At 38.7% G+C, this 23,550-nt stretch overlaps 1 protein-coding gene and 1 long non-coding RNA gene across 6 annotated transcripts in view; one reads left to right on the forward strand and one right to left on the reverse strand.

The window, feature by feature from the left end:
- Positions 1–580: 580 nt before the first annotated feature.
- Positions 581–21,843, forward strand: LOC136833398 (uncharacterized). The gene is made up of 10 exons (XM_067095501.1): positions 581–811; positions 1,625–1,714; positions 2,590–2,671; positions 4,427–4,585; positions 5,083–5,299; positions 6,365–6,471; positions 7,027–7,177; positions 7,762–7,864; positions 8,720–9,911; positions 18,785–21,843. The coding sequence occupies exons 1-10, from the start codon at positions 794–796 to the stop codon at positions 18,796–18,798; spliced, it is 2,133 nt and encodes a 710-aa protein (XP_066951602.1). The 5' UTR covers positions 581–793; the 3' UTR covers positions 18,799–21,843.
- The window catches only part of LOC136833400 (uncharacterized), a 217,219-nt gene continuing 202,298 nt past the window's right edge, over positions 8,630–23,550 (reverse strand). For 4 of the 5 annotated variants that reach the window (XR_010851455.1, XR_010851454.1, XR_010851453.1 and 1 more), the window contains 3 exons: positions 19,301–19,431; positions 19,024–19,086; positions 8,630–8,962 (listed from right to left, as the gene is read on the reverse strand). This is a non-coding gene — a long non-coding RNA (uncharacterized lncRNA). Of the gene's footprint in view, positions 8,963–19,023; positions 19,087–19,300; positions 19,432–22,547; positions 22,759–23,550 lie in introns of those variants that run through there. The other variant, XR_010851456.1, reaches the window with a different exon arrangement.

Below are 23,550 nucleotides of genomic sequence, written 5' to 3' on the forward strand. Positions count from 1 at the left end.
TTCTTTCTTTCTTTATGTATATAAATTTCATTGATTGTTATTCAATATTATTTTATTAGTCAATAAGCTTTTATCTGGATTCAAAATATAGTTTCTTCTTTGACTCTTTTGCCCAATCATCTGAAGTGAAATTTTTCAAAATGTTTCGTCATTTTTTCATTATATGAATTTTTCACTCACTCATTCTTTTTTATATTGTTAACCGTATGATTAATAACCAAAATCGAATAAGAAAAATTACATTTCCTTGTAAATATCAAAGAACAAATTACTGTTACTGTTAACATCAAAAGAACAAATTACTGTTAGGTGAACGAAAACTTCTGGAACATGTTGCAAAACATTTTTGAGTGACTGTACTTATGTATACACACACACTTCTCTTTCTCTCTCTTCCATAGGTATGTCTATATTTGCAGTCCACCTGACCGTTTACATTCACCAGGTCCCTGAAAGTACAAGGCTGTGTGTTATTATTTGAATAAAATCCTATTTTTATTTATACCCTTTTATAATTTACAGGTATTATTCTTTACTTGAAGAAATGCAATGGAAATGGAGAATATTTAAGGAATAAACAGTGAACAATGAATACCATCATAGATTGCCTTCAAGAATATTTATAGGGTAACATTGATGAGGTTTAGTTATCATAGGTAAAGAAACTGGAGGACTTGGTCAAGTAAATATTTATAATGTAAGTGATTTAATTAATTTTTTCTCCCTCTCAGTTTTAGGAGATTCGGTCGAGAAAAAAGTGAACCCCACAAAGAGTATTGTCCAGAGAGGCATCATGACTTCATTAGAGGAGGTAAATCGTTATTATTTTTAGTTATTATTAATATTAAGGGCTAGTAATAATAGTAGTTAATTATGGAACAGGCTAATAGGCTGTGGATCTTGGCCTATAGCAAGCTGTCACAAAAATATTGCCTGTATGGGAGAAAGTGGAAGGAAAAAAACATCGGGGTAGCATTCAAATAAAAAAAAATGTAAATGTAATTTACTCTGTAAAGCCAAACACATGGGCATTTGTGTCCATTCAGTGATCAAGACAGTAAAAGAGGAGTTAGAGTGGCTGACAGCAAGATGAATAGATACACAAAATAAAGGAGAATGAAGTACAGGGGTCTCAAGGTGGAGCTAAGAGGAAAACCCCCCAGTTGCATTTAGAGATAATAGTTAGAGACAGTGGACAGCAAGATTGAAGAAGAGAAGCAGGAATGGAAGTAAAATAAGGCTAAAAAATGGGTGCAACTGGGGACTAAAGGGACACTGCAAACACCCTTGAGTGATGCCTACAGTGCACCACTTGAGGTGCACTGACGGCATTAACACCCCCCTCCACGTGCAAATAGAAAACTTAAGGAAATCACCAGTAGATTAAAAAAGAAAATGATTCCACCTTTAATATTAACGGTACTAAAAAAGAAAAATGATTCCACCTTTAATATTAACAGCATAGCCTTTTTGGCAGATAATGACATACATAATTAAAGTATTATGCTTGTTCCATTAGCATCAAGTGTTATGAAGAAGAGCATTAATAAGTAAAACATAAATTGGGATAGTCTAACCCTGCAAAGAATAGGCAAGTTGATGATATAGTTTGCTTTGTTTTCAGGCTATTGGCGGCTTTCTTTTAGTTGTGACATCATCGGGAAAGGTGGTTTTCATCACAGAGGCAGTTGAGAGCTTCTTTGGTTACACTCAGGTATTTTCTGTAAAACTTCTGTATTTTATGTCATTCTAATTGCATACATGCTCATATATATACTGTCTTATTTTTTGTTGTTAAACTGTCTCTTCATTCAGATCTTTCAGTTAAGGGTGTTCAAGGTTTGAACATCTGTTTAACTACTTGCATTAAAAAAAAAAAAAAAACTGCAGCCAGAACAGTAGTTTTCTGTATCAGTGGTGCAGCCATCTGTTGAATCAATCTTAAAAGCAGCGCAACTAACTGTATAATGCTATAAAAGCCTTCATTTGCTTCATAAATTGATCAGTGTATTTGATATTTTTGTTATTATATTTCTTGGGTTTTCTGTAAAAATGCTTAATTATAACAATGTTTATATGATCTCAAAGAAATAGGTGGGCAAAACAATTGAATTGCAAAAATTTCTTCCTTGTTGTTCGAGAGAAAATATATATAAACATTTCATCAAGTTATGATTGTAGTTGCTGATTGGTTTATGTTAAGCTGGCCTTATGCCAGACTGTGCCCTTTCTTAAGAGTGGCCCATAAGAGAGCTAGATAAGATGCCTGATGTGGACCTCAATTTTCAGCTAACCAACTGAGGTCATTGCAGTTGCTATTACAGCAAGTAACAAAATGCATTATTGAGACAAGGAGCTTCTAAGGATATCAAACATCCAAATTCATTTTCATATAAACTGTTGTCTCCAAAGACACAAAAAGGGAACTTTTAAAATAAGTACATTGAGAATGAGTGACTATACTTTATAGAAAAAAAAAAAAAATTGAATTTTGGCATTTTATCTAAAGATGAGTAATTGCAACAAGAATCTGCAGTGGCTTTGTTGTAAATTCTTCAGGAAAAAAATAATGTGATCTTGCTGTTTCAGGTTGATCTTCTGGGAAGTTGCCTTTTCAATGTTATTCACACAGAGGATCATGATATTCTCAAGGAGCAGTTTTATACTAAAGGTATGTTCACTTAATTTTACATAGTTTAAGTGTTATAGTGACCAGGTTGTTAACTTTGGCATAAGTAAGTTTGTGGTTAGTATACAGGACCCTAGGAGTAGGTTGTGAATGAACATTGATAAGGTACAAGATGCTAACAGAGTGAGACAGTCAGGACAAGAAAAAGCTGCTGTTAAGAGAGACATAGAACTGTTTAAGGATATGGATGTGAGGGCTTGCAATTTCAGTACTTGTGAAAGTACATTATGGGAAAACTGTTAACCCTAAGATGCAGACATCTGTTGCTGAAACACTTATACAGTACAGTAACCCCCCGTATTTGTGGGGATGCGTCCATCAAATCCGCAGCCAAACCCTCTAAAAACACTTAGACTGCCAATAGCAAACCAAGAAAAACCCTTAAAAATTTATACAATTTTAATTTTATCACAAAAGTGATTTATTCATCAATTATTTATAATTAGAATATTAAAAAATACCGCAAATGGGCGAATTTTCCGCGATATTTCCCACAGAAACCACGAATTGAGTCCTGAACCATGAGAACGTGAATGACTGTTCTCCCAAAAATTTCAATATTGGTGATAAAAAATTATTTATTTAGAATTTTAACATATTTATTGAAGTTAACTTTTCAAAGCAGAAAAATTAGTTTAATTACCAATACAGTATACAAAAAAACTTTCCAAACCACATCTTATAATATAAATAAGCAAAATGACATCCCATTCTTGAAAATTGGTAGTCACAAGTAAAAACATGAAATTGATAGGTCCGGATTTAGAAAATTATCATAACAGCATGTGCACAGCAAAAATATAGCTTTAGCTTCAGAGAAAATGAGGCAGTTGCACCCAAATAATTTCTATTTAGATCTCCTGAATGGTTAAAAATTATCAGAGGTGCAGAAATAGTCTCCGCCTGAAGATTATTTTCCTTTGTACAGGAAAGCACAGGTGAGCTTAGCTTAAAATTGCATAGACTCTGATAAAGTAGAAATACAGTAGCATGCTACAAAATTCAAATCTTTATAATGAAATCTTCAAACACTCGTGATGGCTTGTTTTTATGTTGAGTATAATTTATTACCACTAATTAAAACTATATTCTGAATGCTTATTCATGCTGAAAGTTACAATAGTTTTAATATACAGTAACAGAAAAAAATTTACTGTGGCTGTCAGACCCAGTTTATAAAATATGCATACAGAAACAAAAACTAAATATATGTAACAAAAAATCTGAAAAATAATGAAAAAATTTAAATAAAAAATTCTTATTTAAATGGATTGCAGTGATATCTAGCTGTAAAAACTTATGCAGTAACGGGTTTATGGGACCACCAATGAGTAAAATTGCCATTTGCTGAAAGGAAAAATGGTGTGTACACTTTGGATTTCTGTTTATTTTGTCAAGTGTTTATTCCTAGGTAGTTTTTGATATCTGTAGGATTTTTCAAAATTTGTTTTGGTTGTATATGGTCATGAATTGCAATATAGCAAGAAAAAAGTTTTGATTGTGAAAAAACAAAAGGAATTCTCATAGAAATTTCAAACACAAGGTTATAGAGAAGCTTAATCTTTTAAACCTTTGTAATATAATGATTGATTAGTGCCTAGTTCAGATACATGTAGCCTAATTAAGCCAGTGGCATATCAGAATTTCTCACCCAAGCTAGTTCAGTGGACAGTTAGTGATATAAATATTAGTATGAATTTGAATTTAAATGTTAATTTCAAATTTGCCTATTGATAGAGGATACTCGAAGGTCCTTCTTCTGCCGTATGATGGAGAAGACACTTTCACGAAATGATCCCAGTCGATATGAAATCATTCACATTGTTGGCACAATGAAGCCTCTTCTTGACAATTGTTCCAGTACTGCCATGCAAAACATGTCCAAAACTAATCAGGGTAAGTTTATCCTCTAAATGTGTAGATACAGAATATGTGAAATAAAATATACAAATATTTGGAAGTTTACAGGGCCATATACAGAACATCCAAGAGTTGCTTTATTTTTTCAGTCTGCTGCAAGTATAACTATTGAGTCTTCTCATTTGCCTTTCTGTTACTTTTTTCCTCTTCCAAACCTACCCACATTCTAGTGCTTTCCAAAATTGAGAAATGCAGACACATATAGCATACAGAGAAAGATTGAGAGAACCTTTAGTATATGCAGATTTGCTGCATGTATTTCATGTGGCTTTATTTTATTAAAAGTTGCTTTTAAATGCCATAAAAAGTAGTATTTTTGCATGTTTAAAAATATCTTCAGGTAACCTTACGTCTTTCTTGCTCTCATTAACTTGTCAGACAAAACATTTAAGGCATTGATAGAAGTTACAGTTACATGTATAATGTACCAATAAACTTTCATGTAGGAATCCAAATTTATTTTTCACTTTCAGAACAAACTATAGAACCTGCAGAAAGTACTTGTTCAGACTTGGACGAAGACTATGCCCGAAAGCCCGAGTCAAACAGAATAGGGACCCATATTCTGGTGGGCTTTGTAAGGATCGTCAAAGACAGACCCATAACTGAGCTTTTTCTGACGGAGTCAAACCATGATGAGTATATCACGAGACATACTATGGACGGCAAGATTCTCTACACAGATCATAGGTATAAATGTTGCGTATTTTCATGTACAGTAAGGTTATTACAGCATTACCAAGAGCAATTGTCTTGGAACCCCATACAGTACTGGACTGCATACTGAATTTTTGGTTCCTCTGGCAGATTTTTTTCACAACAACCAGGACTGTATTGAAATTTTTTATAAACTCCCATCAATAATGATAATTGAATTGAACTCCATTCTGGAAAAAGCATTAGATTTTGTTCCTACTGCCAGATTTTTTTTTTTGCACAGTAAATTTAAGCAAAGATCCCGAGTCCATTCACAGACCTGCCATTTTTGGGAATGTTACTGGTAGAGTTGTTATTTTGAGTGCTATGTACTATATATGAAATAGTAACTTACTGGAAAACGGGACATCTTGGTACTCAAGACAAAAAGAGAACTTTACACATAGATCTTTTTCATGCATGATAAATCTGGAATATTTTTCACCTCTGCCAGAATCAATGAACAGTTCTCTCATTAAAGAATAAAAGCCTTCTTTCATTAATTTTAATTAGAAAAGGATAAACACTTGATTGCTTGCAACTAAAAAAAAGGAATGGAAGATATTAAGTTGTTCCTTGTATAGTTTTCTTTATTGTAAGTAAAGCTGTATGCAATTGCTTTTCTAAAAAAATAGTTTATATAGGTAACCACATTAAAAACCCAATGTAGAGACATCTTGGCATTAGATTTGTGCTCACAAATAAGGTGACTGAACATTCTTGAGTCTTGTGTATATTATGCACAAGCTCTTAAAAGTCAATTTAATTAGTATTGGCTGTCTGCTTGGGGATAAATGAAATTTCTGTGTCCCAAAACTGTAGGTATAACTCATGCTAAAAGTAACTGAGTTCTATGGTTATAGTTAGTAGAGCACTGTACTAACTGATTTTTGCAGAGGGTACTAGTGCAGCAGTTTAGAAGCTAAAAGAGTTTCACTTGCTATGTTTTTCTTAGTGCATACTTTCTTTGACATTGGAAGATAAAAAAACTGAAGTAACAAAATAAGTTTGGAATGTTACTGTAAACAAATATTAAATGGCCTCTTTCTGCCCTTTCAGGATTTCTTTTGTAACAGGGCTTATGCCATCTGAAGTTCTAGGAACATCTGCGTTCAAGTACATGCATTCGGATGATATGGTGTGGTCGATGGTTGCTCACAAACTGAGTAAGTGTTTTGCCCTTCATAATATCAGTGCAGCACTATTTATAAACATTACTCTTATGCTGGTTAATTATTTGAATTTATTTCAAACTTCACGAGTGTTGCTAAATAATTTTTTTTTAATGCCAAGTATCATTAAGTTTGTAATGTTCCGTTGTATCTATAGTTTTCAAAGAAAACTATGTGGCTTTCTTTGGTAAGTTATTCGTACTTCATAAAATGTTGCTAGGTTTTTCAGTACTTTATGAAAGCTCATGTGGGGAAATCTAGTGATCTGTATTATTCTGACGACAACACAATACAGTTTATACATAAAACACACCTGTAATCTGTAATAAAGTAAGGCCTAACTCTAGTATCAAATACTATTATAATTAAAGAGCAATTAAATATCTTGAGTAATTTTAGAATACTGTACTTATCCCATTAGTCATATTTTATCTCTGTGTAAGGACAGTGTGAACATTTTGACCATAAATTTTTTGAAGAGAACTACTAGGTTGTTGCTCAACTGATTCATATAAACTTTTAACTGATTCATATAAACTTCTCTTTAAGTGTTCACAAGCTCCCAAGGACAAGGTTTGGTGTCCTACAGGCTGAAGTGTAAAGGCGGGTCCCTTGTCACTCTCAGAAGTCGAGGTTATATTGAACTGAATAAGAAGACTGGCCAGGCCGAAACGTTTGTTTGCATCAATACTGTTGTTAGGTAAGCAACATACTGACCTCTAAGAGGGAAATGATCACTCCATCAACCTTTGGGTGATTTCTGTAGGTAAAACCAAGAACAAAAGATTACTATGAACATTAGAAGATCATGCAATGAACAAATTCCAGTCTATAAGAAGGCTGCAGCAGTTTCATTTAGTTGTAAATAACATGAAGTTAGCAGGAGGACAGAACTGAGCGTAAATACCGCAAAACATTCTAGTAATTGTTATTTTCTTTATAGAACCTGTAAATAAAGATTCATTCTTATGCTACCACTGCTTTCAAAGGTTCTTGAAAGTAGGAAGGAAAGAGTCAGCTTCCTTGTATGTACCTCACATGCTTTTCAAGTAAATAAACAGACTGCTTCTTTAGTATCTGTGTGGTTAATTTGTTGCTCAGCCAAAATGTATTAAAATCTATTGCCCTCCTGCAAAAATATTTTGCCTTTTCAGTCATACATTGTATATGGATTGATGATAATTTTTTAATTCATAACTAAAAACTTACAGTATGGAGTACCTTATAATGTTAATTTTTGAAGGGAAATAAATTTGTAAACTACTTTTATAAAATATTTTCCAGTAATAAAGAAGCTGAGGAGGAAATGAGGAATCAGAGACGCAAGCTTCTGCCGATAATTGCTAATGAGGAAGGAAAGGACCACCTGGGATCAGTCCCGTCTTCGGTATGGTGTACAGACTATGATTTGAAAAATTTTTCTTATCACTGATTTATTCAGTGACAGTATTTTAAAACTTTATTCTGACAATTTCCCTTCAAATAGGAATGAATCTGTTTTCATTTTCAAGAGGTATTGATAGTTCAAGTAAATCATGAGCAATATACATTTTTCAACCTTTGGTGTTGTTTTTTGGAAAGCGAAATGTTTATATGTAATGCTAAAATTTTCCAATGTTCCAGTGATTAGTGATATTGCAGCTTTGTATTTAGATACTGAACATATTTAAATAATGCTTCATTCCACGAAGTAGACACTTATCTCATGAAATCTGATATCCAACAAAACAAGATGAGGTGGTCTATTGAGAACAGGTCTACCATATTAGTGGTATGACTTAGTTGATTTAAATATTTTTGAGTTTCTACATGGTTCTCATTTGCTCTTAACTTGAACAGTTAAACAAAACATTGGATAATTATTAGTGCTATAACTATTATAGATACTTATTCTTTTAGTATCTCTGTGTGTTTGTTGTCATAACTAATTTAAAAGTGCATTTTTACAATTTTTATTATGGTGAACATTGTTTAATGTCAAATTTGTGCACCATAACTTGTGTGTACAGCAAACCTGTGTGACTACTGGAATATTTTCAGTAACAAACTTGTTTAACTACTGGTGTATTTTCAGTAACAATGTTAATATCCGAAATAGCAAGCATGTGTATATGTAAAATTCCTAAGTACAGAATAACATGAAAATGAAACATTGTTTTTCATGACAACTTTATTTATGAGCATTAAATCTAATACAATTTTATTTGTGAGCATTAAATCTAAAACAGTCCTCCTTTTTCAGATGCCTCCTGAATTTTTGTCAATGCTGCAACTTATCATGGATTCCAAAACAATGCAGAAAATTATTTCTGAGGTAGATAAATCACTTACCCAAAACTCTAGATCACATTCACCCAAGCATTCCACGAAACTTGAAGAGTGTCAAGAATCTTCCGCGTTAGTACTTTCACCACAATACGCTGTTGAAGACTGTAAGGACTCTGACCTGCTGGATCCTTCACACACTGAGAATTCTCCAAGGTACCTGTGTGAAAAGAATGAGAGACAGGCACTTAATGTGTTTCGAAAACGAAATGCCGATGAAGAGCTCTGCACTTTACCAGCAAAGATATCCAATTCTTCCTACCTGTGCAAAGCTGTTTCAGATGTCCATCGTCAACATACCTTTGCATCGTTGCCTCACCTCAGTCATGATACAATCCAGCCTGTGATATGTACCCCGTCAACTCTAACAGAAGAAAAACTTGGTATTCAAACTAATAATCACACAGAACCAAGTCAGTTTCATGTACCAGATCAGGGTCATCCAATGGTAACAAATGTACATTCTCACAATTATTCTAAACACGAAGGAAATGGTTTCAAGTATCATCCACCTAAGAGTGGTTATAGAGATGTTCATCACTTTCAAGAATGTTACCAGGACTACAAGCATCCCTTCAAGAAGGATTTTGATAATAAGGATTTGCATGTATGCCATGGAAAGAGGTCTGATTCACACAGTCTCTTTAACAAAAGCACAGACTTTCAGTCGGAGAGAGAGACTAGATTTTCACAAAACACCACTACCTCCGTGCTCCACTCAAATTATCCTAGCCACAGTTGGATGCATGCTCAGTATGTTGGTTCAACCAATGGACTAAGTCGAAATTTTCAGATGCCAGCTGTCCAGCAGACTTTGTATTCCCAGAGATATACCTATACAGGTCCTTATCAGGCTAACTACTCTCCTTCTGTACCTGAATTTGATATTAAATTGCAGAGACAACAATATCCTCCCAACCCTAATTCTCATTGGCCACAGGAGAATATATACCCTTCCCAACAAAGGATACATCCTCAACAAGCCTGGTTATCTACCTCTACATTCTCTTCTCTGGCACCAGTAGTGGAAACAGATTTAATACCTGCAGGGGTGGAAACATTACCAAACATTCCAACTCAATGTACAACTTTTTTTGTGGATAACCAAGGTATATATTTTTTTGTGTTGAATAGCTTGTCTTCAGTTTTTAACTTTGTTCTTGAGTATTATGTTTTGACAATTTTTTCATCAAAACCCCATCACTCATATACAGCCCACAATCATGGCCTTTTTATGGTTCCAAACACGTCAGTCTTTTAGACAAAAGAGTGGTGGGTTACCCTAGACTTTCCATATAACATCAGGATCACGTTTATATCCTCTTGTAATTTTGTCTTGCTTCATCAATTAATTTTTATAGATACTGAAGCTATAGACTGCCACTGAACTCTGTAACAATGAAATTATTAGGGGGGTGAGTTGGGGGGGGGGGGGAATACCTCTTGCTCACCTACCATCCCAACTACAAAAGGTCCAAAGAAAAAAGGTATGAAAGGACCTGTGGGCAATATTCTTTAAGTAAAATGAGGTAAAGGTTGTCTCCCTGTGCAAGAAACCTTCACTTACCGCCTATGAGGGAAGGGTTTGCAAACTCTTGAATCTCGGAGTTTTTCAAACCCTTTGATATTCCAATATTCTTTTCCAGTTATCCTGTTCCAGTTCCTTGGGTAGTGATTATAGTCTCATATCCCTGGGACAATCTGGAAGTTTATACTTTTCTGCCACTCAACCTGTTTCATTGGGTCATTTGAGTTTTGATCACCCCAGATCGCAGGTGACCTTAGTTACTCCTCATTGGCTTTTAGTCAAGGCCTCTAGAATTGCTGACTCTCTTGGGTTGGGGTCTCTTGGCTCATATCTGTTCACAGATTTGCTAGTTCACCTTTGCCAAGACAAGCTCCTTTCAGTATCTACTGTAAGGTTTTTTGCTCAGCCATAGACCAGTTTCAGACTGGAGAGATTGAATGTACCCTTTTTGGTTGAGGATCCATGCATGAGGAGTTTTGGACATAGTTCAAAAACTCCTCATGTGCATTGACACTCAACCAAAGAAGGTACATTCAAGCTCTTCAGTCTGAAACTGGCTAATGGCCGAGCAATAAACTTTACTGTAAAGACTGACAGGAGCTTGTCTCTGCAAAGGTGAATGAGGAAATTTATGAACTGACGAACAGATGTGACCTCAGAGACCCCTATCAAGGAGAGTAAACAGTTCTAAATGCCACTTGACTTAAAGCCAATGAGGAGTAACTTGGTTTACCCTGAGATCTGGGGTAATCAAAACTCATATGACCCGATGAAACAGGCTGAAATGCAAAAAAGGGTAAACTTCCAGCTCGCCCCAGGGGTATGAGGCTCTAACTTCATCACTGCAAAAGGGACCTGAACAGGAGAACAGAATATTGGAAGACTGATGTTCTGCCAGGAAGAACTTAAGCCAAGCATAGGATAACCCCAAACTTCAACCAACCTCTTGGCCATTAACACAGTAAGGACCACTCTTGTCCCTACAACCTGACCCAAGTGACAACTGGTCCGCCAAAACATTCCTCCTATATGAAATGTATCTGGCACACAGCGCCTGCAAATGCCAACTTGCAAAGTGTGTGCAAGATCATCCTATTTCATTTTGATATATGCCACTACTGTACTGTTAAGTGTTGCCACTTGCACTTTGACACATCATTACAGTTGTGTTCTTGCTTATCAGTACTAAGAAGTGAGCTATCAATTGTTACTGAAAAGCTTAAATGAATAGTGCTCTGCACCCAAACACCTGAAGTGAACAAACCTCTCAGGTGTTCACTCATTCTTGGGACAAGCCTTCTGGATTACCCCTCTATCTGCAAAGGGTGATGAAAAAGACAAAGAGGATGAACTTGAAAACAAAGTGGTGGTGGAAAGAGAGTGCTTGTGCTTCTTCCCCTCCTCTCTCAGGTAGTGATTTCCAGTTTCAATAGTCACTTCCCTGAGGCATCTTCCTGGGATGGAGACCACAACTGTAATTTTAGTCCTCGCAGTTGAAGTAACACCAGATGTAGTACATTATGTAAGTAAAGTATGATTCCCGACCTCCTGTGATACCCACTCCTTGCCTGAGAAGGGGTGAACTTGGGGAAGGAGAGGGGAAGTCTTTGGCAGTGAGGATAAAGAAGTAGGCTAACAGTTCAAGAGTATCTCCTCTACCAGAAAAAAGGAAGATCAGTTTAGTGTGGATCCATCTCAGAAAAGGAGAGGGGGATGACAGTTCCACCTACTAACATCCTTCACACATTCAAAAAACACGAGCATGGACTTGACACAAGTCCTTTGTAACAGTCATGAGGAGAATAAGAAGACATCTTCAGTAGATGATGGCTGAAGAAAAAGTGCTTGGTGACAGTAGGTGAGTATGGCATATTACCCAATATAACCACCAATTACATACCTTATATTTCAATGATACTCCAGCTCATGCTGTGGGATACTCCTGTATAAAAGGCAGTGGTTTGTGTTTCTATGTGTTATTACAAATCTATTGTACAGATACTTCACCTTTATTGGCAATGAAGTTGGTTCAGATACTCTTTCCTTGAAAGTAAGTCTGATCAATCATTTAGCTCTTGAGGATTCTCTTTCTTTAAATTTATACATTCTTAAACTATTGTGAGGTTCAAGAAATGTCAGAAGTGAAAGACTGATTCTTTATTATTCTCGACAGGTGTTTATAATGCGGAAAGCGGATGGACAGGTAGCGGGCGACCTGAGGCCGCCCGCTACGTCCATACAGAAATTGTGTTGGTGGAAAGGCCGTACAATGATGCATACGAGATACATAAAGAATCTGAAATAATAACAAGTAACATATATGACGTGATTGATGTACATATGAGGAGCAAAACACAAGAATGGAGAGGTGATCTGACACCCTTACAAATACTCCCTCCCCAAGACAATAATTAGAGGAGCAATTATTGGATGAAACAACATTAATGACGCAACCACAAAGGTAGTTGGAGTGGGCCCCTACTCCTGGAGAACTGTGGGCGTGGGGTGGAACCAACATCTGGGGTTGGCTTGCTGTGTCCCATGGGCTGCCTCAGACCCTGCTTTGCTTGGGGGGCGGGTGTGTCTGCAGGGAGGTACTGAGGGGGAACGCTGGGGCGCCTGCCTGCCTCCTCGCGTACTCCGCTGTCCAACAGGAATGTCAGCTTCAGTCTTTCAATGGTGACCCAGTCTTCACGCCCGTGGATGTCGAGATATGCCTTGGCGGCCTGCCTGATGACTCAGTGGGACCCCCTGTAGGGCCTGGTTAAGGGCAGTCGATGGGCGTCCACCCTGACGAAGACGTAGGTGCATGAGTCTAAGGCGGGTGGGCTGTAGGTGGTGGTTCTGTCGGTGAAGGTCTTATGGCAGGGCGCGAACTTCTGTGCAAGTTCCCTCAATCTCGGGAGGGGGTTGTCGGTGCCGACTGCGTGAAGGATTCTCAGGGAATGGCCAGTGTCTCCCCGTATACTTTCTCAGCAAGGGAGGCGTTGTCATTTGCTTTCGGTGCAGTGCTGAGACCCAGCAGGACCCAGGGGAGCTGTTCCTTCCACTCTCATTAAGTGCAACATGCTATGAGCTGCCTTAAGAGAGCGGGTGCACCCTTCCCGACCATGCCGTTCACTCTGGCGGGGTTGTAGGCCGTTGTGCTGTGTAGTGTTGTACCCATCAGGTGTGCCAAGGAGACCCTGAGCTCTGACAGGAAGGCTGGACCCCTGTCTGTAGTAATACTGTCTGGCACTCCAAAACAGCTGATCCAACTGGAGAGGAGGGCCTCTGTGCACGACGCTGCTGATGCCTCCTCCATGGGGGTTGCCTCAGGCCAGCGGGTGGAGCGGTCTATGATCGTCAAGAGGTATCTGGCTCCTCCCAACTGCGGGGGAGGCCCGATGACATCGATGTGGATGTGGCCGAAGTGCTGATGAGGCTGGGGGAAGTCGCTGACCCCGGATTCTGTGTGCTGGGATGTTTTGCTTGCCTGGCATGGGATGCAGCTCCTTGCCCACTGTCGGATGTCCTTGTTGATGCCATGCCAGATGAACTTGAACTTGTCAGTCATGAGGCGCGCGGTTGTACGCCCTGACGGATGGGAGAGACCGTGGACTATTTCGAATGCCTGCTTCCTCCTAAGGGCACGTCTACCTACTTATGAGCCGTCACTGCCGTTCTGTAGTCTGCCGTCTCTGGGTCTGCTGCTGGTTCTTTTGCCAGGTCTTCGTAGTTGATGCTGAGGTGAAGGGCGTCACCTACTTGCAGACCACGCATCTCCTGGCTTTGCAAATGCGTGCACCAAGGGTTTGTGATCTGTTAGGATTGTGAATTCGGTCCCCCTCCAGCAGGTACTTGAGTGTCTCATGGCCTGGTAGATGGCCAGCAGCTCCCTGTCGAAGGCGACGTAGTGGGTCTTTGCTGGCGAAAACTTGTGGCTGAAGAAGGCCAAGGCTTGGGGGGCGCCATTCACTAGTTGCTCGAGTACTGCGTTGCAGGCGAAGTTGATGGCGTCCGTTGTCAGTCTGAGGGCGGCTGCGGGGTTGCGGTGAGTCAAGGTAGTGGCATTGGTGAGGGCTGTCTTTGTTTTTATGAATGTCTGCTGCTGCGGGGCCTCCCAGGTCAGTGTTTTTGTGTCAGGGGGTACATAGTGCGGGCGACTTCTGGGATGAAACATCGGTAGTAGTTTATCCCGAGAAACTCCTGAAGGGCCTTGATGGTTTGTGGTTTCGGGAAATTCTCTGTAGTGTTCACTTTAGAGGCCATGGGGCGCACTCCTGCTGGGGAAATCTCATGCCCGAGGAGGTCTACTTTTTCTGTCCCAAAAATGCATTTGTTGAACCTGACGACTAGTCCACTGTCCTGCAGAAGTTTCAGGACGGCGCGGACATGGCGAAGGTGTTCCCCTGGGGACCTGGAGAAGATGAGAATGTCATCGACATAGCAGATGCAGAAAGGCAGATCCCCCAAGACGGTGTCCATCAGGTGCTTGATGCTTTTTTAAAGACGCCCATCCGTTCCATCTCTGCGAAGACCCGTTTGGCATCTTGTAACTTTTGGGGGGACAGTTGTTGGAACTTGGCATGGGTCGGTGGGCCTGTCGTGGTGATATGATGGAAGATGCTGTGCTTTGCTGAAGCCCCTGGTGACTTGCGTAGCTCTGGTTTGAATATGTCCGGGGAATCCCATAGGAGGGACGTATAGCTGTTGTGGGCTGTGGAGCAGATGACGGGCATTCCAGGTCCGGTGGAGAGCTGACGGGAGTGGCAGGTTCCTGTGTCAAGGAGGCGCTGTCTTCCGACATCGACCAGAAGTTCGTGGTGCCCTAGGAAGTCTGTGCCCAGCAGGGGGAACCTGACCTCCGCAATGATGAAGGGCCAGTGGTATTTGCGGCACAGAATTGAGATAGTCCAGGTCACCGTGCCATATGTGCAGATAGGAGTTACGTTTGCTGCTATGACGGCCCGGTGTTAGTCAGGTATCTTTTCATCTTCCCCGGATGGCGGAAGATCGACTGCATTGCTCCCATCTACCAGCGGGCGCCGTTTGAAATCTCGTCTCTGATGAAGAAGCCTGCTGGTCGGGGGAGTTGGATTTCACACCATTGCTGTGCGGTGGCCACTTTTGTAGTTTTTTTGTAAAGGAACAGGAGGTCTGCAGTTCCTGGTGTTGGTGCCGACCCTCTATGGAAAGCACTACGGTTTGACAAGTCCCGTGTTCCCTGAATGGTGTCTTCTTCCTGTAAACTGCGTTGATGTCTCCCTCGCTGTCATCGTTCCTCCGTCAGGCTACAGGCTCCAGAGGCGGCGGCATGTTTCCCAGGCCTTGGTGGCCTGGGGTAGAGTTTTCTGGCCGTCGACTAAGGTGTCCATGTCGCAGGGCACCTGCATCTTTATCTAGCCCCTAACTTCCTGCGTGAGCGCCAAAGGAAGATCACTCTCGTTAAGTCTACCTTCCTCTTCCTCCCATTTTCGTCATGGCCTGGCAGTGTTACCAACCCCCGTAGTTCGTCCCAGGCTTCCCTGGGTGATGCTTCTCCAAGGGGCTGGGATAATAGGTCAAGTGCCTGCTGCGCTTTCTCGGTCACGGGCATGGAGTAAGTTTGGACGAGTTTATTCCTCAAGGCCGCGTATGTGACCTTTCTGGCTGCGTGTTGAGCCAGGGGCAGATTCTGTTCAACGCCTCTTTTGGGAGCGCCATCATGGTGACATTGGATTTGATAGCATCGTCTGAGGTGCGCGCCACGTGAAAGTGCGCGTCTGTGCGCAGGAATCATGGTGCCATGTTCTGCCACGAAAATGGAGGAAGTTTGACCGCGTCTGGCTTTGTTGGCGAGAGGGACGTACAGACGATGCTCCTGGGTTCGCATTGAAGTTCAGCTTCCGACATCTTTACTACTCATGCACCAAAATGCTGAAAAATGCGCCATATTGAGTCCGTTAATGGTGCTGATTGTTCAAGTGGCTGAACGAAGTGCCCTTTTTGGGTATGCCGTATTTAGTCCATTAAAGGCACGGTTTCCACCAGGGAGGGAGCTATCAGAGGCCTAAACTTTGATGCCGTAATGAGTCCGCTAAAGGCTCTCTGATGGTAGGCTGTGGCCGTTTTTAGTCCGTTAATGGCTGGGCCAAAACCGCGCTACCTGTCACTCTAGGGTCACCAGTATGAGGTTCAAGAAATGTCAGACGTGAAAGACTGATTCTTTATTATTCTCGCCAAGTGTTTATAATGCGGAAAGCGGACGGAAAGGTAGCGGGTGACCTGAGGACCCCCGCTGCGTCCATACAGAAATTGTTTGTTAACAGGCACAAGAAGACATATATAATGCATTACAGAACATGTAAAAGGCAGATATATATTGGTAGAAAGGCCGTACAATCATGCATACAGTGAGATACATGAAGAATCTGAAACATATATGACGTGTTTAATGTATATATGAGGAGTGAAACAAAAGAATGGAGAGGTGATTTGATGCCCTTACACTATCACCAGTGTTTTCAATGCTAAAGGACAACTAAAATAGATTTTAAGTAACCCTCATATCAATGATTTTCATGTCTTTGTAATTTTAAATACTGGACCAAGCAACATTAACAATAATTAACTGCTGTATAGCTTAATAATATCTGTTCTATGGATATACAACAAACTCTTGCTAAAAATTCTATACAGTAGTAATTAATACACAACACTCTCAGTAAAGTTCAGAAATATTATACACTTCAGTCTAGTCTAGTTCTAGTATTTACCTTGCCACTATTCAACTAAAATTTTGGTCACACAAATATTTTCCACTTGCCCTTCTGATTTAAAAAAAATGCTTCATTTCACTTCTCATAATTACTTATATCTCTCTGCCCTTTTTTATTTTGTATAAGTGCTGTGTACCCAAAGCCTTTTATTCCCCATAATGTCTATCTGGTCTGCCTACCTTATTTAGATCTGTCTGGTCTGCCTACCTTGTTCAGATCTTTTTTTAGGTCAACCTTCATTTGCACCGACTTCTTTTGCCAAGTACCATACATTACAATCTTGTTCATTTCTCACATCAATGTGGATGTTGTACCATGGCCATGGTAGCACTATGAAAAGCCTTCCATATAAATGCCTTCTGTACTTATTCAAAATTAAGATTAAACACTTGCCTATTTGAAATAAAACTAATTCATGACTAACAACCAATACACACATTTGCTATTAGAAACAAACACTTGAGATGTACAAGCAATCACCCACTCAACAAGCAGAAGCAGACTTAACAAAGAACCAACATTAGCACTCTGATATATTGCAATATAGGTACTGTAGTACAATTAAATTGTGACACTAATTGCCACTCTCTGTTACAAGCACTATGTAGCAAACACAGGAACTCCTGTAAAACAAAATATATGCAGTACAGTAAACACCACCCAACACTTACAATGTAAGCATAGGAAACAAAATTGTACCCCATCGCACACAGTTTCACGACAAGTATAATCTGACTATGCATCAACAAGGCAAGCAAATACAGAGATCACAGCTAAGCAGAGGCATCGTATTGTGACTGAAAGGTTAACTGAACAGGGTTAATGTGGTTCCTTTCCAGGACTGAGCACTGAGTATCCAATTACCGACAAAGTAAAAGTTACTGTAACAACAGCACTACAGGTGAGAAAGGCAACCACTTTGCAAAACCAAAATTGGGTTAAAAATTAGCAATGAGTTTCAAGAAGTGAGACTGCCCTATGGAGGTGCAAAAGCACCATCCTAGCAGGGAAGCTATTGAAAAAATCTAAGATTGATAAAGAAATATCCTGATAAGTTGGACAAATAATGCTGAAGCATCTATACTTTATATATTCACCATAAATGGTATGAATAGGAATTGGCTTAACTTATACACAATAAAGCCCTCTCTTTCCTGGTATGCCACTGCAGGGGAAATCCAAAATCTGGATTGAAAAACCTGTTCAACAGTAGTATGTATAGTTATGAAGAGTAATCCAACAATTATTAGAAACAGGAGCTAGATTTTGAGAGAATATGAGTAACGATGGCCACTTATAAATCAACCCTAGAAGTGGTTAATGTGCACAACCATTTCAGTTTCATTAGCAACCACCTGCAGTCAATGAGTGTTACCTTATTCTACTTCATTTCCATCACATCTGCCTCAACCTGTTAAGTTTACCACTTTACTTGTTCTCACATCTACCTCAACCTATTACTTGTTCTCACATCTATCTCAACCTATTAAGTTTACCACTTTACTTGTTCCAAGTTTCTTCTCACCAATCATGAAGAATACCAATTTCAGCAGGTTACACAATCTTTGCTGGGCAATTACTTGATAAGAAGCATTACAAAAGATAAATATTATAGTTATAAGTGAATGATTAGGGAGGCTTGTAAGCTCTCATAATTAACTTAATCTGAGGTAAACTGCTTATCTGAGTGATTAACCAATTTTTTCTCTTTCAGGTCAAACGCCTTAACCTCAACACCACGTTCCAAAATGACAGGGCAAGCAATTTCTTTAAGGAATGTTTCTCATTACAAGATGTACAACAGAAAACCCTGATTATGTAATAATTACCTTTGTAATAAAATGTTTGCTGTTTTGTGAATTTATAATATAATAGCTATTGTACAGTATGTATTTTTAAAATATGTATATTCATATATAAAATCATAAAATTTATCAATTACCAATTACGTACCTGTATTCCCAGAACATCTCTGCTCAACAACCTCATGGTTTCGCAAATAGCAAGAAGTCCGTCCTGTTAGAGGAACAAAAGATTCCATTTATACAGTATACTGGTGACTTTACAGTCAAGTCTTTAGTTAAGAAGTACATCATGTTTTAGCTCAAATAACAACTTATTTACACTTCAATTATTGTAATATTTTTTTTTAATTTTATACATTTCTAGTCCACAGCTCTTAACTAACACTCAAAATACAATACTGTATCATCTTAAAGGAAGTACTTACACTGATTGAACTGAAAGCCAATTTGAAATCTAGTACCAAAGATTCCTGGATCATCAGCCTAGAGTTCCAGCATAGGCCTATCTAGAATACTTCCAGCAAATGTTTTGGGATGTCTGTATGCACTTCTTGAGCTGCTCAGGTAAAACAAGAAAAGTTTTACATTATTCAGGATGTATTATAAAAAGGTTAGCTGTACTTCATGAACAAAGCATGTATAATAAAAATAATGAATATTAAATGATAAATTTTTTCATCTGAAAAATAATTCCAGCAGCAATTGCATGAGCAAAGTATGTATAATAATGAAAGTAAGTAGATATATATTTTTTGTCTGAAAAATGACTTCAACCAGTCTTAAAAGGCCCACTCCAACAGCTTGCCTACTGCCATAAAAGTTTCCTGGATCAACTGACACTCATTGAGTCATATGATGATAAGTGGTAATCCTGAAACCTGGGTTCCCATATGATAAGTGGTAATTCTGAAACCTGGGTTGCCTACGATGAAGCCACCAAGACTGGTGTTGAATCGATGCAGACCTAAGACATTATGTTTATTCCAAATAAAAGACCTCCCTTGCTAACACCTAAGCAAAGCAACCATCCAGGAGCTGACAAAACAACCAGTATGCATATTAGTCCAAGAGATGGAAAAGGGGAAAAAGGAATCAATTAAACATTGCAAGAAAAGAGGGTATACATGGAGGATCCCTGAGGAAGATACCACTTATTGAATGGTTAAAATATAACAATCTACAACAGAGTTATAAATGATGTGTTTTCTCCACCACGATCCTCTCAATAACTCTTTACTGGGGGGGGAGTAAGTCTGAACTTAGTATCATTTAAAGTCTGGTCAAGAGTCAGTCACAAATACTCATGACTAAACAAGACTGCTTGTCCCAATGCTTTGGTCGGGAAAGATAGCATAGACTGGTGTGTCTTCTGCAGCAGCAGGAACACTAGCAGGAAATCCCAAAGGATAACATAGAGGAAAAGATGTCCAAACCCCCTTCTCAAACAGTCCAAATACTGCCAGAGGAGAGAGCAATGGGCAGAAGATGGTAACTCTCAAGACATCTTATTGAAAAAATTTGCAAAAACAATCCACCCCAACTGTAAAAAAGTGTGAAAGCAATACCACCCAAATTATTAGAAGCTGTACAACTCAAGTCAAGTGAGTTGGGGGGGCAGTAGCATCACCAACTGATCTACCTTGCCGCTAGTTGACTATGTCATTTTAAAGTTTCAACTACCTACCCAGCTTGTGCCAAAGGTTATATCCACATCAAAGTTGAAAGTTTATATTGCCATATGAACAAACACTACTGAAACTGAAAACAGGTAACTGCAACAAAGGCAGACAGGAAAGGACTATGATCATCAACACAGACACACACACACACATTTCAGTAGCTAGGATGGTAACATGCAAAGAGAGAGGTAAAGGATTTGTCATACATAATGATCTAGGTATGTTTATAGTGTTCTGAAAACAGTCACAGTTCATCACATGGATTCTGGCTAGCAGTTTTGAAGTCTCTACAGATATTAGGGAGCAAGTCTAGTGATTAACCTCCAGATGTGCCATCCAGGCCTAAACTACTTTAATTTTAAGTAAAGTGATAAAATCCCATTAAACTGTATCCACTGAGTTATGCATAAAAAAGGAAGGTCTGTTAAAACCGACGTAGATGATAATCTTACCATTATCAAAAACGTTTACCAAAGGTATTTACTTCACATTCCTAAAGACACTAGTTTAAACTCAGTTCATTAATTGGGAAAACCATTCAAATCAAGAGACTTCACTGGTGCTGTGAAAAGTTACCTTATTAAACCAGCTATAGACTGGAAATTATTTGCTCAATAGGGGAACTGACATTAAAAATTCCCCAGATTTTTCTATGGTCTTCAAGATTAGGAGTCACGTGTTTTATGATCCGACTGAGAAATCAATATTTTGTACTTTAAAGCAAAACTTGGTTGCTTGAAGTTTTTATCTAAGATTTGACCTGCTGCTTGTTAATTCTGTTCGTCAAGATAATTAACACTTACAAAAATACATATTTAATATTGTACAGTATTGCCATGATATATGCCAAGTATTCTCTGATGTTCAGAGCATTCATATTTTATTAGATTTAAAAGAGTATGTTTTAAATTACATAAATAATGTATGAAGTACAATGACTCAATACAGGGATAAATGTAACAAGTGTATTCTTTATATATAATGTACTTACATATAAGCAGCTCTACTGCTGCACTCATGTGTCCTAAAGCTAAATAAACCCAAATGTCCACAAACCCTTTTTTAGAAGCATGTAAATCCTATTAAAACTCTATTATCTTATACCTCCATTTTAAAAATACCCCTGTTCTTTGAACATCTTCCTAAACAATGTATGTTCACTTTGCTCATGATTCCTCAGTGAAAATGTCTTGCACTATTGTTATCACAGATATTGTAACGTCGTCATCATCATCATCATCATTACCAAAAAGTACATCGTGAAATAAAATATAAAGTACTGACTATTACTGATGTCTATTTCTCCTGATCTTTTAAGCTGACCCAAAAATAAACATGTGTCAATTAAAGCAAACTGAAAAATGTGAGGTTCCATTTTGTGAATGAAGATTCTTTGCCTTCTGCATTTCCTGGTAATCTTACTGATCAACATACTGTATTGTGCATCATAAATTACAAAAGTATAACAAAATTTTAATTTCCTGTTGTTTGCTGAACTTGTTTTTTTCAAACAGGATTTGAAAGTAAGCAATTACACTGAAAAGAGAAAAACTATACACCATATAACGTAGTCATATAAATATACAGTAACTGAAAATGATTTTGTGCTTATACTACAAGATCAACTTGGTTCCTTCCCAGACTAAATTATTCCAAGGTTACAGCAAATTAGAGGCTTCTGAAGTTACATTTCAGTTACTGTAGCACTAAAAAATTGTTCTCATTGACCTCAAACCTGAAAAGAATAACAGAATTAAACTTGAAATATAATTTTCTAGTTAATAAATACAGTACTGATTCAGCTGTTCAAAATTACCGAGAAAAAAAAATAATAATTTGAATGATGAATAGACACAGCTACCTTCACACACAATACAGTGCAAGAATAAAATTTTTTGTGAAAAATATAACACATTATGAAGGTACTATGTACTTTTCCTTGGTATACATACATGACATTTTTATAGTAAAATAAAGTTTTATATATACTTACCAAGTAATTACACAGCTATAGTTTCCATTTTAATGGCAGCTTAGATTCAAAATTTCGCTAGAAGCGCTTCAATATAGTTTGTGTAGGTGATCAGCCCATCCCACTAGCGGAATACTGGAATGACCTAGCAAACAATTCTCATTCGTTTCATGCCTTATGTCCATCAGAGGGGAGGAGGGTGGACTTCGATTCTGTAATTACCTGTTAAGTATATATAAATTTTATCTTTTATCTTATTATAAAAATGTCATTTTTATATAAGTAACTTACCAAGTACCTGTAATTGAATACAATGCTTGTCGTTCCTTATTAGTTAAGACTGCCTGCAGTATAAAACTGCAACTGGTTAATGCTCAACTTAACCTGTAGTGGCGTGGCGGTATAGTCAAGGGTCGCCCCTACTTGAGTGGGAGCTTTGTAGCGAAGGCATACTCCGATGAATATCAAAGCGTCGGTGGAAGTTATGCAGCTAAGGAGTTATCCAATAGCTAGCAAAACTTTAATAGGTGCCCTTGCCCTGGGCGTAGTACCAACGTAAAAAACAACCAAATACACTGTCACCTACACTGAAATAACACCACAACCTATCCACCGAGAGTGGTGGGTGCTCCAGGTACTTTGTACCTCCTGGCTCCTAAAAAACTCTATACCTCACCAGAAGGTGAAGAGATAGTAGGAGAAAATCTTATGCTTCCTCCTGCCATACCATGCCAGTCACCATCCTGTGGTACTGCAGAATTTACACGCTACTTAGCTGGCGCCAGTCTGGAGTTGGCAACAGGTGAGCTGAGGAAGTTCGCGGATTCGTATCAATATCGCTGGTGCCAGACTGTAGCTGGCGCCGAGCGAGCTGGGTGCCAGCCGAGCTGCTGGGAGACCATGAAAGCTTAAGCTCTAAAGTTGGCGCCAGACTGTAGCTGGTGCCAGGTGACCTGGATGCCAGGCAAGCTAGCAGCTCGAGGCTCTGGAAGCTCTAAAGCTGGTGACAGACTGTAGCTGGGGC

This window comes from Macrobrachium rosenbergii, chromosome 51 (assembly GCF_040412425.1).
Source record: "Macrobrachium rosenbergii isolate ZJJX-2024 chromosome 51, ASM4041242v1, whole genome shotgun sequence".
Lineage (NCBI taxonomy): Eukaryota > Metazoa > Arthropoda > Malacostraca > Decapoda > Palaemonidae > Macrobrachium > Macrobrachium rosenbergii.